General features: G+C 40.2%; 1 protein-coding gene across 1 annotated transcript in view; it reads left to right on the top strand.

Annotated features, from left to right (window-relative positions):
* The window catches only part of MTOR (mechanistic target of rapamycin kinase), a 71,769-nt gene that overhangs the window by 31,994 nt on the left and 21,183 nt on the right, over positions 1-18,592 (top strand). Inside the window, exons 29-34 of the mRNA XM_066563872.1 lie at positions 9,474-9,549; positions 11,701-11,840; positions 14,234-14,334; positions 15,545-15,660; positions 16,995-17,072; positions 18,120-18,227. Of these exons, the coding sequence (XP_066419969.1) occupies positions 9,474-9,549; positions 11,701-11,840; positions 14,234-14,334; positions 15,545-15,660; positions 16,995-17,072; positions 18,120-18,227 (619 nt within the window). The remainder of the gene's footprint in view (positions 1-9,473; positions 9,550-11,700; positions 11,841-14,233; positions 14,335-15,544; positions 15,661-16,994; positions 17,073-18,119; positions 18,228-18,592) is intronic.

Below are 18,592 nucleotides of genomic sequence, written 5' to 3'. Positions count from 1 at the left end.
CTCTTTTATATCTTTTAACAGTTCAGAATTTTAGTATAGAGCAGCTTGATGTCCAAATAAAACCATTTCAGCAAAGGTGCAGCCTTTTCCAGAAGGTCTGCAGCCTTACTTCTAGATCCTTCTGATACTTCTAGATCCTTCTAGATCTTTCTGGATCAGTTTCTGCTCCTCAGGCCAGCTGCTCTGTAATTGCCCACCATGTGGGTTCTTGCATCTTCCTGTAAAATTTCTGATTATGATAGTGGGCAGAAATAAGATGAAATAAAGGATTAAATGCCTCATATATCTGCTGCTTGCATAAATGCTGTGAATGCTTTCTTGATGTCCAAGGAAACAAAAGAAATCTTGCACTTCTTACAAAGGACATTAGCACAAACCCAACTCACACAAACTATCCCATCTTGGCTTCTTTTGCTGATCCAAAGTGGCTGCAGGATTTCTGCTTGATTAGGAACCATTAGAAAAGCCTTGCTGACCTGACATTTGCTTTTAGAGAAATAGAAAGCACAACTGCTTGTTGATGCAGTTTCTCTCCCTCCTCAGCTCTGATACACTTGTTGCTTGATGCTTTCTTATTGCCTCTGATTTTCACTGGGGCTGCCTGATAGTTCTTCTCCAAAACAAACCCACAAGAGTGTGAAGATGTTGGGAGATGAAGTCATCAAAGCACTGCAGGAGTGCAGTATGAATCCAGGTGTCTTGTAAACCTGAATTTTCCTAGAGGAGGAAGAGGGAATCTTTATGAGGAGGTCAGAATGAGAGCTCTCCAAACAAGCAGTTGTCTTGTGGGTGACTGCCTGCCCGTGTGCTGTGCCCCAGAGAAAACAGCTGAGTCTGTTGTGTCAGCCAGTGAGGCCACTGTCAGCTGAGATATTGCCAGAGATATGCAAGTACAATTTGTTTAAAGCACACAGGGCACCTCCAGAGCAGACCACAGGCTTCAGTCCATTTTTGTCATGGACATTCCAGAAACCTTCCATAGCAAAATTGCTTTTTCTACTTCAGACCAGAAAGTGCCACTGCACACAGATGAAAGCCTGACCTTTTTGTTCTGCCTCTAATCCTGTCTGAGCCCTCTTCCAGCTGGAGCTTCTGTGATTCCCAGAGGCAAATTCTTCACTGGCTTCCTGAGATGAGAAACATGTTTTTGTCAAAGTTGGAACAGAAAATAGGACAGGCCAGACTCCGCTTCTCTGCCCCAAAAGGCCACCCTGCTAACACCCCCATTGTGTTACACAGGACTTCAATCCATTCTGCTGCTGCTCCCATGACTCTCCTGTCTTGGACAGATGTGGAAGAGGGGAGCCACTTGTAGGTCCATGCACTCCCTCTTTATAGAAATTTTGATAGAATCCAAGATTCAATTGAACACACATGTTACAAAACACCACAAAAAGGCCTCCAAATCCCTCCTCTAAATTGGAATATTTAATTGAAAATAAGACAGCCAGGGTTTTATTTTGGATTCAGCTTCTAATTTGTATATCCAAATGCAAACCATCTTTCTTCCAGGTACTTTGATTTACCTGTTTTAAAAGAGAATACTTTGTTCTGTGTAAGAGGGTGACAACAGACATACTGTGCAGGAATGGAAAAGCATAAACCTTCCCATCTGTCATTATTTTAGAGCAAACATTCAAAGAGATTTGGGCAGAGACATCCCTTGGCAGAGATATCAGCTTTAGTGGAATTTGACTTCTTTATGAATATTTGAAAGATGGGTCTTTCCCAGTTTCATGGAGAGCTGAATATGGTCACTGAGGTAGCAATAGCTACAGATGCATGGTAGGAATTCTCAGGTTAGGTCAGTAGTTGGAGCTGCCAAAAGCTGATTTGCAGTTCTGTACTGTTCTACTTATGATTGAAATTCAGGATCCTGGTACATTTTGTAAAGAGGTAAAGTTTGGGGCATAGCTGGGGAGAAATCAGTTCCATGATTACTGAGTGGGTCCTGTTCTTCCCTTTCCCCAGTAGTGATGGAGAAATTGAGCATCATTTGGCCTGAAATCCATCACCCTAGCTTTCCTCCATTCTATTTTGTATGTGGAAATACTGTGGTACATGATAGCTAAAAACACAAGCTCATAAAGTCAAGAACATGAGACAAATCCTTTTTGACTTCATTCATGATGTCCTTCTGAAGTGCTTGGGAGAACTGAGGCTGATCATGGTTTCAATTTGTATATGCCATGTGTTTATAATGTTGATTGATGTTACTAAATTCAAATATATCATTATTACTTGATTAGAACCAGTTTGCTCCTGTCCCTGGAGGGCCAGATTAAATGAGAGGTGAGTTTAAATGATTGCCTCCTCTGGGAAGCTGTTCTGGCAGGTGGATGCAAAGCTGAGACAAGAAGAAAAGCTCAGTGCCCTGTGGCTGTTTATTTGGTAGCCATTCCTTGCAAACCTTTAATATGCATCTGGCAAATGCTTAAATCTGGAATTCCTGCTGCTTGCTGAGGTGGCAAAGGCTCTCATCAGCTCTCAGCTGGCCCATGATGGAGTCCACACTGTGCTGGAGCTCTGAAATGCTGCTTTTCCCTCCCAGAAGTGTGAAACTGTTCACCTTTGGCTTTGGAGATGCTCGTAAATGCTCCAACATTTACTCTACCATAGTTTTATGGTCAAATAAAACCATTTGTGGTTTTATTTTAAACAAGGATTGTGTTGTAAATCTATGAAATTATATGGGACAGGTGGAACATGAGAGAGGGCTTGATAAGAAACAAAACACTGCTATTTCTGCTTTCTTTTGGGATTTGTGATTTCTTTTTTATTTAAGGCATCCCCTCTTTGCATAACCAATACACAAAGACTGGCTCTGTGTTTCACCTTTTTTTGCTAAATATCCTACTTAGCAATTTTTTCTTCTCTGCTTTCTAATTGATATATCCATAGTTACATAAACAGTAGATTTTAGAGTAAATCTTAAATTTACTCTAAATATTCTAATACTCTAATACTCTTAAATAAATATTCTAATACTCTAATACTCTTAAATATTAGCTTTCTGGCTAATAAAAAATAGGTGATATAATAGGTGATTCCTTTTGCTGCAGCCTAAGCAGCAGGGTTAGCTAAGAAATTTATTGTAACATTTTTCACTGATTTTTTTTTTCTTTCAAAACTGATGAATGTTTTTATTTGATTTGCAAGCATTTATATATGAAGATTGGCAATTTGGATGCCTGTGAGCAATGTGGTGTCTCCTTGTTGGAAGCCAAAGGGGCTGCTCTGGCCTGGCAGCACTCAATCACCACAACTCTTTATTAAAAACATTTCTTTCCTGCTATCAGTTGCTCAAACATATTTGTTGCCAGAATGGTAATACTTTTCAGTGGCATGATGGACCTGCATTGGTTTTCTGAGATTTCTTGAGTCAAGGGCTTGGGGGATGCCTCAAGACAAATAAATCACAGAACTGAGGAAAATGGCCATCAAAGGCAGCTCCTTTTGCCAGAGGATTATCTGTTCCCCCAAGTCTCACAAAGCAGCAGTGCCTTCCAATCCTAGCAGCAGCTCTCAGCAATTCTTCAGAAGGAAAAACAAGCTTGGCTGAGGCTGCTCAAATCTGCCATATTAGAGAATCTTTCTAAGCAAACTTGAGGAGACTGAAAAAAATAAGATGTTATCTACTTGTCTGGATTCTGCATACAAGCTGCTTTATTGCAAAAATAAAGTTTCTTTATTATGTTTGGGACGCATTCTGGCAAGAGGAAATGTGTGTGCTCCCTCATGGATAAGGTTGGGATTGCTTGAAAAGGTTCTATTAAAATAAAGGGTTTCTTCTTCTAATTTTTATGGGAAGATGAGGAAAGTCTGGTTACTTCTGAGTTCTTGAAAATTTAATATATTTTGAGTGACAGAGAATATTGTCAATATCAAGGATAATGGAAGACTGGGACTCTCCCAGGACTGTATAAAAGAGAACATTTCTAGTAAATATTACACATTTATGCCTTGGCTTTGTAGGGGAGAAAAGCTCATTATTTGCATTCTCTTCCCACTGAACACAATAAAGTTGGTGTAGTGGTTTTGGTTTGCCAATTGCAGATTTCTCCAATTTTAAGATTTGCCAACCAGTGCTGATGAGTGTGGCAGGTTGGGTGCTGGTTAGTCACCAGTGCAGGTTAATCATTGCTGTGAGGTTGGATTTTGATTCCCAGTTCATCTCTGCTTTCTGTTTAAATAACCTTTAAAACATACAAGCAAAAGGAATATATTTCTCTGGAGTATTGTTCTTTTTTGGGATTCCAGCTCAGTGTACATGTAACCCCTACAGTTTTGATATCTTAATAATCAAGCAGTAGGTTTATGTAGCTTTTCACTATTAATAAAATTTGAAGATTTAAAATTTTTTGACCAAGATTTTTATATATTAGGAAGTTTCTCAAGGGTAGTCACTTTTTGTAGGGATAGACTGACAGATATAACAATTGGAAAATGTTTTTCATCAGAGGGCTTGTTTACATTTTAATATCCCACTCATTTTAATATCCCACTCATCGGGATCAAGTGCTCCAAACAGGTCAGGGCTGGACATGATTCTGACTACAGTACAGATACTGTTTAATAAACAGGGGGGAAATTTAAATTGTATTGTTCTGTGTAATCTAATTATGCAGTGAGCTGAACTCATACCAAACTTTAGTAATAAGAATTAGTTTTGCAACTGATTTATGCTCATTTAGAGGGAAAGTATAAGGATCTTCTGTTGTTTTGTTGGTTTTGCTAATCACTTTGTTCATTGAATAAAATATGAAATGGAATGGGTATTAAGCACTGAAATTAGTGCATTAGTTCAAAGTCTATAAAAGTCTAGTTGAAATTACTTAGGAAGTCTTGTTATTGCTGTGGTCTCCCACTTGCAAGCATGGGACAGCTCTGTCTTGAAATAGCTTCAGTATATTTTAGTAAGCATTGAAAACACATAATTTTAAAATCTTTTCCTTGAGCATTAGTACTAGAAGGCTCTGCTGGCCCCTAGCAGGCAGTAGAGCTGAATACTTGGGTGTTTCCTGGGAGCTATTACCAGTGACCTAGCAAACCTATACCTAAAAACTTCTAAAATGCCCTAAAAATGTTCTTTGACACCCTCCTGCCAAGCCTTCAAGTAGGAGATGGGGATGGAGTTTTTTCTAGCTTTTTAACAAACATTAAGTGATGAATATGTTCTTCCCTCAGTGCATATGGAGAACAACTGAACTTTTCCTTTCATATTAAACTTAACATTATTCTGAACTGGGAATAATTGCAAGGACATCTGTGAGTAAACAAATATTTAAGTTACTGTCCAGCAGCTTAGGCAACAGCATTGCTCTCATATCTTGAGAGATGTTTTCCCACCTTCTCCTTTAATCCAGAGAGATTTTGTAATTATCTTTTTCCTGATAGAAGGAGAAATCCATCCCCTCGATTCTAATCCAGTAAACTGCCCTGATTTCCAGCAGCAACACTGTGGCTAAAAACCCCTGGCAACTCTGCCTGGCTGGAATATGAGCCCTCAGGGCCTTTTCTGAATGTCTGGATGCTTTTCTGCAGTGTTTTTGTTTCTGTTCAGTCTCCAGTATGGTGGCTAGAAAACAGCTCTGTAGTGCTTTGAAGAATGTTCTGACATTTAGGAAGATTCTGTCTGAGCACAGAGTGCTCAGGTCTGCAGGGACAGGAGCAGTGCCTTCATGGAAGGAAGGTGGAAGAGAAGGAAAGTACAGAATGTTTTATTTTCTTAATGTGTGTTTTGAATGTACCAGATTAAAATAGTGTGTGTATAAAATAGGCTGGGAGCATATTGTGATTGTGGGGTGCCCCAGTGAAGGCAGGAATGATGAATCTGACTCCATGTTCTCGAAGGCTGATTTATTATTTTATGATACTATATTATATTAAAGAATACTACACTAACTATACTAAAGAATACAGAAAGGACACTTACAGAATACTAAAAAGATAATAATGAAAACTTGTGACTCTCTCCAGAGCCCTGACACAGCTTGGCCCTGATTGGCCAAAGAGTGCAAACAACTCACAGCAGAATGCAATGGAACAATCACCTGTGGGTAAACAATCTCCAAACACATTCCACATGTGAGCACAACACAGGAGAAGCAAATGAGATAAGAATTGTTTCCCTTTTCTCTGAGCCTTCTCAGCTTCCCAGGAGAAAAATCCTGGGCAAAGGGATTTTTCCAGAGAACGTGAATGAGACAGGAGTGGGGAGTCCCAGCATTTACTGCTTTTGCAGAAAAGGTCCTAAGCACAGGGAAAAGCAGCTGCTGGGAGAGGCTCATCCCAGTCAGAGGCTGTGAAAAATGCCACTTGTTTTTAAAATTTTAGTAATAAAATGGTTAGAAAAATAATAGTATAATCAGAGTAATAATAATTTGGACAATTTGGATTAGGACAATATGAGACAAGAAAAACAAAGAGTTATGGACAGTCTGGGTACCTCTTTCTGGACAAAATAAGCCCGAAAAGGGACCCACGTAAACAGAGGATTAACCCTTAAAAGCAACAGCCTGTTGCATATTCATACACCTCATACATGATGCATAAATTCCATCCAAACACAGGATTCTGTCTGGGCAGTGTCAGCTTCTTCCTCTGAATCCTGACAGTGTCTTCAGGGCTGAGGGAGGCAGGAAGAAGTTTGTTTCTTCTGATAATGGAGCAATAAATTCTCTTTCTCTGAAAGATTCAGGTGTCCTGTGGCTGCTACCTTGGTGTGAGTCCTTTCTTTAAAAAAAATATCCTACATAGCACAGTTTCTATTTTAACATTTTGTTATAACCTTAAGCTATATTTAACACACTACTTAAGAAAATTAATACAGCATAGCTTTCTAACATAACACATATCATATTCATTTTAATATTTGTAAAAAGCCAATTATAAAATACACATTTTTCACAGAGGCTTATCCTAGTCCACAAAATTACCTGTCACTGCTCACTGTGGTGTAGATAATTTGTTACAGGAGAGTAATTTATGATTATTAACAACTACTGCTGTGTATTCTTGTAAATCAAAGTCTTTCTCCTTTCCCTCCCCATCTTTTCTTTCCCTTTGCTTAAACCTAACCCTAAATAGATTTGAGACAGTTAATTCTGCTTTGGACAGTCAAGAAAATAAGAAACAAAAGGAGTAATTGCACCAGGAAGTGGCAGGAGAGCATTGCTAATTGTCAGATAATAAAAGAAAATGGTCAATTTTGCCAGGAAGGGTTGTCAAGAAAGATAACTTGGAAGTAATTAGCAGTCTGACCTGCTGGAATGTGTCTGCCAATGGCTCTTTAAGTCATCAGGTCATGAAATGTGGCAGCCATTTATCACTTTGATGAGGTTGCTGCCAAGCTTTCCCTTGGGAGAGCAGCTGCAGTTAGTGTGGGCTACTTTGTTTAAAAAATGACATGGCTCTGTTGTAAGTGCTTCCTATTGTGGGGTGCCTGTCATCTTGAGCTGTGATTATGGTGTATTCTTAGTCTGGCTAAATCTGATTTTAGTTCAACCAATCTGAATGCCCAATATCCAGGAGTATTTTCCTTAACCTGCACAGGTCCCTGAGTATGTCTGGGATCTTGCTTCTTTACTTGTCAGGAAAGGAGGCTTCCAGAGACAGAAGACATGCAGCACTCATTTGAAAAAAATCCCTTTTTTTTGTCTGTGTGTTACTCCCTTCAATACTTTAGATTTGCTTCTCTTTACTGATCTCCTGCCCTCTTATAAGGGGGAAGTCCTGGAGCCATTCTGATGCTGGCAGGCAGGAAAGAGCATTTCTGAGAGCTGCCTGTGTCTGTGGTCCTATTCAGAGACCATTGAAAGTCTCTTTGCACTGCTCTCTGTTGCCATGTTTTGTTTTGTTAATTATGCTGTTTCCATTCTGTGCAAACCCAGGGCTCTGGGAATATTTCTGTGTCTGCTCTGGGGTGCCCTGACCCCCAGGGAGCACTGACTCTGACCCTCATTCATGGAGAAAGTTTCCCAAACTCCAGAATAGACTGGAACCCACAGAAGTGTGAAATAGATTCTAGAGAGCAGTGTAGGTGTGTCACTGGGTGAGAAATTGAGGTTTTGGGATTTTTAGGGTGTTGTGGATGGCAGCAAGATGGAGGGCACAGGGTGTTGTCCTGGGTTTCTTCTTCATGCTTCTTCTTCCTCCTTCTCCATGGGTTTGGGTGGCATTTTGGAATTGGGCAGAAAAGTCTGCATTGCAGCTCTTTGGGATCAGTTATTGGGTTATAAAAGGGAAAATAATCCAGGTGTCAGCTCTTAACTGGACAGTTTAGTCTGAAAAGCCCTTGTACCAAGAGATTGTGGCCATTTTGTGCCTTCTAATGAAAAGCTGCAGAACTCCCAGCAGTGAGACTGTTTTACTGATAAGAAATGATAAACACCTGAGTGTGAACATGAACTCCTGTCTCAGTGCCTTCAATCCAGACCCAGAGGAACCCACAGCTGGGACCCCCACACCATTCCAAACCTTTGCTGATGTTAATATTGGGCTCTAGGATGTGTTGTAGGTGCTCAGGTGTTGTGATGTTGTTTTGGACAATTTGCACTTCTGGTTCTCCGGAGTCAGTAGGGAAAGAGGAAGGCAATGAACCAGAGGCTGTTCATAAACAACCTTTATAAAATAGCAGAAGCTTAATAAAAAGTTATTTTCCTCATTAAATTGGGGTTTAGGAGCAGTGCTACTCACTGAGTACCCCATTTCTGATAGTAAAATGAGGAAACAAATGTGAAATAGAAATGATTTCAGAGAATAGCTGTACATCAGGAACTAGAGAATCAGGTTCAAGAGCAACCTATTTCCTTGTGCTTCATAAAATTCAGCAGGCCTTGCAACACAAGTGATTCCCTGGTACAGACTGAGGATTGGTTGTGATGGCAGCAGTTTCTGGCATGTTCTTCTTGAAAACCAGCAAAAGAAAAGTGCCAGTGTAGAGGCTTTGTACGAAATGTGAAACTGAAATTAGGGTTGCACACTTTATGTAATTTCCTGGTGACATTTGTCAGCTATTTTAATGATACAGGCTGTTTCCTGCATCATTAAATTCTCTGCTTTGACTTTGACTCTGCTTTTAGAGGAGTTAGTAGTCTGTTTAAGAGAATAGGGAGGAAAAAAGTTACTACTGTAAAACTCTTCAGTAGAGCTGTTTGAAAAATCATGCCTTTAAAATTATTGGCAGCTATTCTTCTCTCTATGCAGGCTGTTACATAGAATTGATAATCAGATATGTACCATCTCTATTTTGTGTCTTTTGTGTCTTCAGACTACGTGCAGAGAATGTGTGCACCTATTGTTTTGAAAATATATGGTCACTGTGTGCCTTATGTAGTTTAATTGTTCATGTGGAAATCTAAACAAAAAGAGTGTCCATTGGTCATTCTGAATGATAGACCTTGATGTTATCAAGTAGAAGCTTCTACCAACCCCAATTGTGTTAAATCATCTTTCTTTTCCTCCCTTTCCAGCATTAACAATAAACTCCAACAGCCAGAGGCAGCTGCTGGTGTGCTGGAATATGCCATGAAGCACTTTGGGGAGCTGGTGAGTCCTACTGGATAATCCACTTCTTCCTGTCCTGTGTTTTTATGGTTTCTGGACTTGGTTTTTGGGTGGGTGGAGATGTGTTTCCTTAATCAATCACATTGAGGTTCTATCCCTTCTTATAATATTTCATTGTTCATAAAGAAAGGCCTTTATAGGTTTTTTTAAAGTCTTTCTTTTTAGTATTTCTTCTTTTTTTTTTAGTTCTTTTCTGTTCTAAAGAAAAGCTGCTTACAGGGATGGTCAATGGGCACTGCAGCAAATGCTGGGTACAGGGAGGGCTGCAAGAAGCTGATTTGGAGGAGAATTTTGCAGCTGCTGTTGGTGCTAAATGCAGCTGTGAGCAACCAGCAACTTGAAGATATAAGTCCTTTCATTGAAGATATAAGTCCTTTTATTGAAGATCTAAGTCCTTTTATTGAAGATATAAGTCCTTTCATTGAAGATATAAGTCCTTTCATTGAAGATATAAGTCCTTTTATTGAAGATCTAAGTCCTTTTATTGAAGATATAAGTCCTTTCATTGAAGATATAAGTCCTTTCATTGAAGATATAAGTCCTTTTATTGAAGATATAAGTACTTTTATTGAAGATATAAGTACTTTTATTTAGGATAAGCTGGGAAGGGAGAGAGTGAGTTCTTGTTCTAAGCTTAAAGGATTTGAGAAACTGCATCAACACCCTCAAGATAAGGATTTAATGGAAGTTAACCTCTAGTCTCTGTCAAAAGTGTTCAAGTATTATTTAGAATAGCAAGTTAACCAGTCCCTCACCAAAATCAAATAACCCCTTTTTATATTTGTTGTGTCTTTCTCAGAATGATGTACCTTTTATTATTTCTTCTCATTTTATGAGTCATTGAATTTCTGTTCAAAGACCAAACCACTTATGCTCTCCTGATAGTTCTACTGGTAAAAAAGGTGATTTTGCAGTGGTAATTGGTTTAGGATGATTTGGAAAAGGAAGGCAGCCCTGGAAGCACAGTAGACCAGCCTCTCTAAGCAGTAACCACTAGAAAGTGGGAACCAGGTGTAAGCACAAAATGGTGGAAATGCTCTGGTGTAGGATTATGTGTGGTTTTGACCTAGACTGGAAAATAAGTCCTTTCTGGGACAAGTACAGACTTCAAAACATCTTTGCAACTTCTTATAATTCCTTGGGTGGATTGAGCAAAGTTCTGCATTACCTAATTCTGACTTCACTCTTTAGCAGCAACAGTCTAGCAGTGAATGTAGTTCAAAGCACAGAGCTTGCCAGAATTGAAATTAAATGAAAAGCAATTAAGAGGAGCTGTGAGCTCTACTTTCAGGGATGTAATTGAAATATGACTTAGCTGAGAAGTTAAAGAGCTAAGTGGAAGACCTGGCATGCAAATTGTGGTTTATAGTGACCCTGCCCACAGGTCTGGGAAAATAATCTGCTCTGCAGCCTATGTCAAGACATGAGCTGCCAAAGACTGAGCAGAAAAACACTGGCAGAGAAAAATGTGGAAATATATTAAGGCATTTTATTTCTTGAAAATGAGAAACAAAATCCAGAAAGAAAGACTGAAGAGAAGGGTTTAGCTGGTATGGATCACTGCTTGGCTAACTTTTAATGGCTTTGTTACAAACCATTGCCTTCCCTTGTGAAGGATGTGATAACTTCAATACTGTGCCTGCTATATGAACTAATTGCCTTGCAGTAGCCAGATGCAAAGTTTGGCCTTTTTTTCTAGTTGGTCATTCCATTCCTGAACACAAGGCTGTTTTTCTTGTTTGAATGCAGGTATGTGCAACAATAGGAAGTGGAATATGTTACAGATTTACCCTTTCTCCTGTTCCACTCACTCTACCTCTCCAAAAAGAAAAGCACCAGCTGCTGATGTGGTGTTTCAGTGGCACTGAGTCAGGGGGTGATGTTGGATTAATCCCTCTGGTAAACCTGAGTTCATTTCTGGGCAGGTGGAGCAGTGCCAGGATTCCAGTTTCCACATTAGCTCAAGGCTCTTCTCTGTGTCACAGAAGTCCATGAGGTTATTTCTAATGATAAAAGGGTGAAGGGACCAGCACAGACACAGAATTTCCTAGGAAAAGCTGTGGTAGTTAATACAGAATGATCAACATTAATCCTGCTGTTTATTTTTACTTTTTTTTTTTTCCCTTCCCTTAGGAAATTCAAGCTACCTGGTATGAAAAGCTTCATGAATGGGAAGATGCTCTGGTGGCCTATGACAAGAAGATGGACACAAACAAAGATGATCCTGAGCTGATGCTGGGACGGATGCGTTGCTTGGAAGCACTTGGTGAATGGTAAGAGGGGAATGCCTGAGGACTAAGGAAAATGGTGTCTTTGTGTACTCTGGATGCTGTCATTCAGGTACAAAATTCTTGCCTGAATTCCTATTTACTCCCACTTACTTTGAGTATTTGTGTAGCCTTTCACTTTGCTCATTGAAGTCAGAACTGGTAATGACATCTCTAAGCCTTTTGGGATTGGTCATCTGGTGAGTTAAGGTCTCTCTGGAAGAGAATCTGCAGTCTTATCATCAAGTCAACCCCATTTATAACAGAGAAAGACATTGTAGATAGAGGAAACATTAACAGAGCAGAACTTGTCAGAAAGAATCATAAAAGGAGCTCATTGTGACCCTTCTTTTTAAACTCTGATTAAAACATGAGAGATTTCTGTGTTTATTCAGTGTCAGACCTATGCCTTGTAGAAGGATGAGGTTTTCCTTACTAGTCTTGTTCTTTCTAGCATTTCTTAAGCCTTGTCTTTGTGGACATTTAGTATTTCAAGTTTTGTGTCCAACGTCTGTTGTCAACACATAACTGATTCCAGTCAGTGTTTGTGACAGGGGTAGCTGCTGGTGACTTACAGCTTACTACTTAACTGGGGGCTTCTGGTTTTTCTGGCTATTTAATTAAAAGAAGATAATTGGAGAAGGCACCCTGCTCACTGTGGCATGCAGTTCTAGCCAGGGGCAGGTGTGGGTTCATCCAGGTTCCGCCTTTCTCCTGAACTTTGCATATGACAAGCTGTCTCCTGATGGGTCCTGACATGAACCCAGGGGATGGCACCACAGTGAGGAGATTCCTCTTCACTAAAGTCATTTTACTGCTGGAAACAGAACTGCTTGAGAAACCTGATTCTGGCAGAATTTTTCTGCTCTTTTTGTTTCTAAACAAGGGTGAGACATAGAGGGTGTAGCTTTTCTAGGAGGGAAAATAGGTCCTCTTAACTGGGCATTCCTCAGTCAGCTTTTATACAACTGGGCTGTTCTCACCAGGGATTTGAAGAATTTTTCCCCCCTGCAGGATGTTTATTTGTGTTAAGTGTCCTTTCTGAACCTCCTACTTATTCATGTATCAGCAACAAATCTGTGGAACAACAAAAGGACAATTTTCTTCTGTTGGAGCTAGATATCATGAATATATTGGTAATCTGTAGTGATGAGAGCAATCAGAGTCTCCAAGTTCTCTTGTGGGACTGGACTCCAACTCTGTGCAGGTGTTTTTACAATTCAGAAATGCTTTTACAAAGTGCTGTCTGCTGCCCTGCAGCTGACTCCAGAGATGTCATCCTGAGCCTGAGGATTCCACAGTTTGGCTGCTGATACTCTTCAGTAGCATTCAGCTTGACTGACTGTGCTGCTGGAGTCTGCTTCACAGGATAAGGCAGATAATCTAGAATTATTTTGTGCAGCATCACCATTTCAGTCCTCTGCTGGGATATTTTTAAAGTACAGCCAAAACATTCTTAGCCTCATACAGTTATTCCTGTAGGACCCATAGTGTTTATCAGCATCTAGGAGGTCCTGATTTACTGCTGTTGCTAGGTTTGGCTTGGCTTTACATTTGCTTTGGGTTTTTTTCCCCTCCTGGGCCATTAAGCTGTCAGAATTACTGTCTTGCCTGTGGCAGCCCATTGGTTCTGTTTGACTAAGTCACCTTTCTTTTTGGGAGGGGAGAGGATAACACCAGGGAGAGCAAGTTGTGCTCCCTCACAGTTGGCAGCTGTTTCACTGCTACAGAGTATCCAGCCTGAGAAATCCTGGAACTGCAACACCCAGGGTAATTGGTTCTATTAGTGCAGCATTCACAGTTGATTTGAAAGAAATAATATAAAAAATCCTGATGCTTCCTCTCCACTGGAGATGAAAGACTCAGATGCCCTCTGAGATCCTGCCATGACAAGTCTTCATTTGAGGTTACAGCAACATTCATTCTTCAGTCTTTGTCTTCAGACTTGATGTGTTCATTCAGAATGTTTGCTAGTAGGAGCCATGCCCAAGCTATCCAGATCTATGTTTCTTCTACTGACACTTGCAAAAATTTTAAGCATCCTTTTTTTGGTGGTGGTTTGTTCGTTTTCTTGAGAATTTTTTTTTTCTGTATTTATAAATTGGCATTTTCAGTCCAATTTTAAAGCAGGCATTAACAGCCACTGAGGAACAAATGCAAACTTCTCTTTGGATGTGTATTTTCAAAACACAGGTGTACCTTAAAATTATTTTCTGATGCTAGGATATTTGTCATCAAACGAGCATGGTTGAGTTGGCCAGAGGAGTCAAATATAAAGTATAAAAAGAACAGTGAGAGTGAGGCTGGTTGTTGTCTTATCAGTGGGAAATGATTGTTCAATGAGGCAGAATTCTTGAAAGAAGCTTTTTTCCTGATCAGAAATTGTGGATTCTTCTTAGGGGGCAACTCCACCAGCAATGCTGTGAAAAGTGGACCCAGGTGAATGATGAGACTCAAGCTAAGATGGCCAGGATGGCTGCTGCTGCTGCTTGGGGCTTAGGTAATGTATCCTCCTGTGCTGGCCTGCAGCAGCCCATGAGGTGCAGGCCCAGATAGTTTTAACTTATTCCAGAACTACAGAGCACAAGAAACAGCTACATCAAGTAACCCCATTATTTACATTGGGAAATGAAGTGAGTGTCTGTTGTATGTGCAGGGACCCTCGTGGCAGGAAGGAATGATGAGTCTGACTCCATGTTCTCAGAAGGCTAATTTATTATTTTAAGATACTATATTATGTTAAAGAATGCTAAACTATACTATACTAAAGAATACAGAAGGGATACTTACAGCAGGCTAAAAGGACAATAATAAAAACTCTTTCTCCTGAGTCCCAACACAGCTTGGCAATGATTGGCCAAAGAGTGAAAACAGCTCACAGCAGAATCCAATGAAACAATCTCCAAACACGTTCCAAAGGAGCAAAACACAGCAGGAGCAATGAGATAATTATTGTTTTCCTTTTCACTGAGGCTTCTCAGCTTGCCAGGAGAAAAATCCTGGGTGTAGAGATTTTTCAGAAAATATGAATGTGACAAGTGTCATTCCATATTGAAGTCCTTTGGAAAACCTGCATTTACATCAAGTCTCCCATTGTGGTCTCCAGTAACAGAGTGATCTGAGCAGATGAGTGGTTGCTTAAATGCTTGTTTTTGCTTGGCTTTACACTGAACTCAGGCTGGAAATAAGATAAAAAGACTTTCTCATATTTGTGGCAGACTCTTATTTAGAACAAGAACAGCATCTGCTGAACATTTTAGAGGTTGTGTCTGCAGAGTAGACAATCTTAAGTGAATAAATCTATAGTGGTCCAAATGTCCATTTGTGTTGTTAGCAAGATATTTTCTAGAGAGGCTGATGGATCACTTGCTCTCTGCCAGCCTTTGCTGAGAAAAATTCATCTTTTGCTTTGCAGGGCATTCATCCATTCAAATGTTCTGGAAGTGTCAGAATTTTAATTGTTTCATCACAAAGAATGAAAGAACCTTTTCCACCAGGATAACAATTTGTCTAGAAGAAAAATAAAAATTGTTTTTTTTCTTGTCTGTAGCTATGTTTATGTATATAACAGTATCCCTACCAAAGACAAGCTGTTGGAGAGCTGACTTAAATGCAAAAGTACCACATTTAAATGCAAAAGGCCACTCATGTTCTGTTCCCCCATGGCAGAGAAGGATGTTGTGTTGCTGAGGATATCTGTGTCTCTGCAGGTCAGTGGGACAGCATGGAAGAATACACCTGCATGATCCCCAGGGACACCCATGATGGTGCTTTCTACAGGGCTGTACTGGCACTGCATCAAGACCTTTTCTCACTGGCTCAGCAAGTAATTATCCTCTTCATTGGTATCCCAACATTTGGTTGAAGATGTTCTAGGCTACAGAGTTTCATGGAAAAACAGGCTGTAGTAAAGCAGTTGGCTGTAACCTATGAATTCCCAATAATGTGTTTTCCATGGATATCTTAGACCTTGTATTTCCAGAAACATAGCAGTGAATGTATTGACAAATAGGAGTGGTCCAGTGCTGTAGAACATTAGAATTCCTCTGCCATTTTTTGGCTTCTTTTACTTCTGTGCCTCTTTTCTAGACAGGCAGGACACAAGGATTATCTCAGCAGAGGTTCTGTTCTACAAGGCACTGACTGTAAATTTCCAGGAATGCCTGAGACACCTGTAAGATTCCTAATGGATTTTTGTGCACTTCTGTCTCTTACAGCTTTTTCAGTCAAGTGCTCAGATATATCATGTACAATAATCTTCATTTTTCTGCTAGCACTGATAAATCTCAAATCTTAAATCGAGGTACCAAGGCAAGGAATGAGTCTATTAAACAGAGTAATTTGTATTTGTAATGATTGTATTTGTAATGCTTGTTTGTCACAGAGGAGATTTGCAGAGTGACTCTGTAGATGTGAAATGTGTTGTTTACTTTCCAAGGAAGCTCAAGTCCCATTTCTCAAAATTCTGTGCTGGCTTGCCAGCTTAGATAAAGGAGTAATTCAATCTGTGCTGTCAAAATCCATAAATAGATTTTTGGATGATGTGCACAGTAAAATTAACCAGGCATTCAAAAAGGTAAAGTTTGTGATTAACCTTTAACATTTTGAACAGGAAAAGCTATAGGTGAGAGATTATATAATGACTAGAACTAGAGCAGGATTTATTTCATGCTTGAAGAGTCTGTCTTAGTTTGAGGATGAGAAATGAAATTTGCTGTCCTGTAAAATTCATAAAATCCTGTTGGGTTATGTAAAACAGTAAAGCTATTTTCTTTCATTGGGTGGTATCAAGAGACATTTCTTTAGGCTCTTTTTTGTAACCAACTCTTCTGCACTAAAATGTGAACCTTTCCTCTACAAATGTTGTTAATGATGGTCTCTACAATCACAGTAGGATTAGAAATACTGCAAACTTTGATTTTCTAGGAAGACAAATTTCAAACTGTGCAGGTGATGAATGAAGGTCCTTGATTTTCCTTATATATGCCCTGGCCACTGTTTTCCTGTCCAATCTTTCTATTTATAGGATCCTTTTCTCAGAGAGAGCAAAGTGACAACAATGCCAGCTTTGTTCATGAGATGGAGCAGCTGAACAGCAGCTTCAGCAGTTGACTCTAGATAAAGCCCCCCACCTTTGAGCAATATCTTCTTCTCTTTCAGTGCATTGACAAAGCCAGAGACCTGCTGGATGCTGAGCTGACTGCCATGGCAGGAGAGAGCTACAGTCGAGCCTATGGGGTGAGTGGAGCTCCCAGCTGTCAGAGCCCAGGACATTGCTCTGGCTGCCCTGGGGGACTTGGGACCCTGCAAGGGGCTCAGAGACCTTGGCATGGAGTCAAAGACCCCTGTGCCTTGGATTTTAGCCCTTGGAAACAACTAGCAACTTTGTGTGAGGATGTACAAGCCACAAGAGTTTGAGTAGGATGAGAGTTAATTTGTCACAGGGTGGAAAAGTAGAATTTTGGGGATTTAGAATGGGGGTTCAAGAGGTAAGATGGAGGAATCTGAGTGTGTCCTGTCTTTCCTCTTCTTCTTGTCCTCCATCTTCTGCTGTGATGGTGGCACTGTTTGATTGGTTTAGGATAGAGACAGACTGTCTAACATAGGTGATAGGTATTGGAAAATTATTGTAAATAAAGTACATGTAGTTCTGAGTATAAAAAGCTGACACCACCCCAAGGGCAGGGACTGTGCCACAAACTGACCTGCCAGACAGTTCTCAGCAGGTCAGAGAAAGAATGGAACAGATAAGAGAAAATAAATAACCTTGAAAGGCAGAACCAACAAATCTTGACTTCTTCTTCAGTTGCAGGGCTGGGAAAAAAGAGACTTTCTAATACCTCAGGAGCCATTTCAGCAACACAAAACACAAGACTCAGCCTTCATTCCCTTCCTTCATTGCTGCCTCAGACTATCTCTAAAAGTTGCATGAAACTTCAGAGCAATGCTTGTCTCCAACATAAGACCTATGTAGGCCCACAAGCTAAATGGCTTTTGTCAGATAAAAAATACAGCTGTGCAGGAGCAGCTTTGGGACAAACTAAAAGTGAGTGAAGTGAGGTCCACCACCTCTAAAGAAATAAGAATTGACACTTAGGAATGTCAGTAAGAATTGACATGTAGTGTGAGTTTGAATCAGCAGCTCATCTAGGTACCAGTATATCACAGTTGGTCCTTTATCTGTTGGGTAGCCAATGTACTTAAAATTTTGATGCCAAAATACTGCTCCTTAATGATAGATTTGTTCTGCAGTGATTGGGATGGAATGTGATTTTTTTCCTTCAGGCCATGGTATCCTGCCAGATGCTGTCAGAGCTGGAAGAGGTTATCCAGTACAAACTTGTCCCGGAGCGCCGTGAGATCATCCGCCAGATCTGGTGGGAAAGGCTGCAGGTACATCCCTGAAAGGTCCAGGATGGAGATGCTGATGGGCTGGCATGAGCAGCTTCCTTCTGAGTCAGGGTGGTGGCTCAGCAAATCTTTGCATGGCTCTTTCCATCCATGCTCACATGGCTGTGTGCTCCATCTCCTTTCTGCTTCTCCTCATTGCCTGGGTTGTTCATTTGGGCTTCTTTTTTTTTTCCAAATTAATGTTCCTCATATGATACTCTAAAAGGGTGAACTAAGCCTTGAGATAGATGTGTACAGAAGAGAGACACCAGTAACATCCCCAAGGCTGCTTATCTCAATATTGGATGATATCTGGAAATACTGGTTTAGATCAACCTAGTTTGAACTTCTTACCTGGCTGGCTGGAT

This window comes from Molothrus aeneus, chromosome 21 (assembly GCF_037042795.1).
Source record: "Molothrus aeneus isolate 106 chromosome 21, BPBGC_Maene_1.0, whole genome shotgun sequence".
NCBI lineage: Eukaryota > Metazoa > Chordata > Aves > Passeriformes > Icteridae > Molothrus > Molothrus aeneus.
This window is presented reverse-complemented; position numbering and strand designations above follow the sequence as displayed.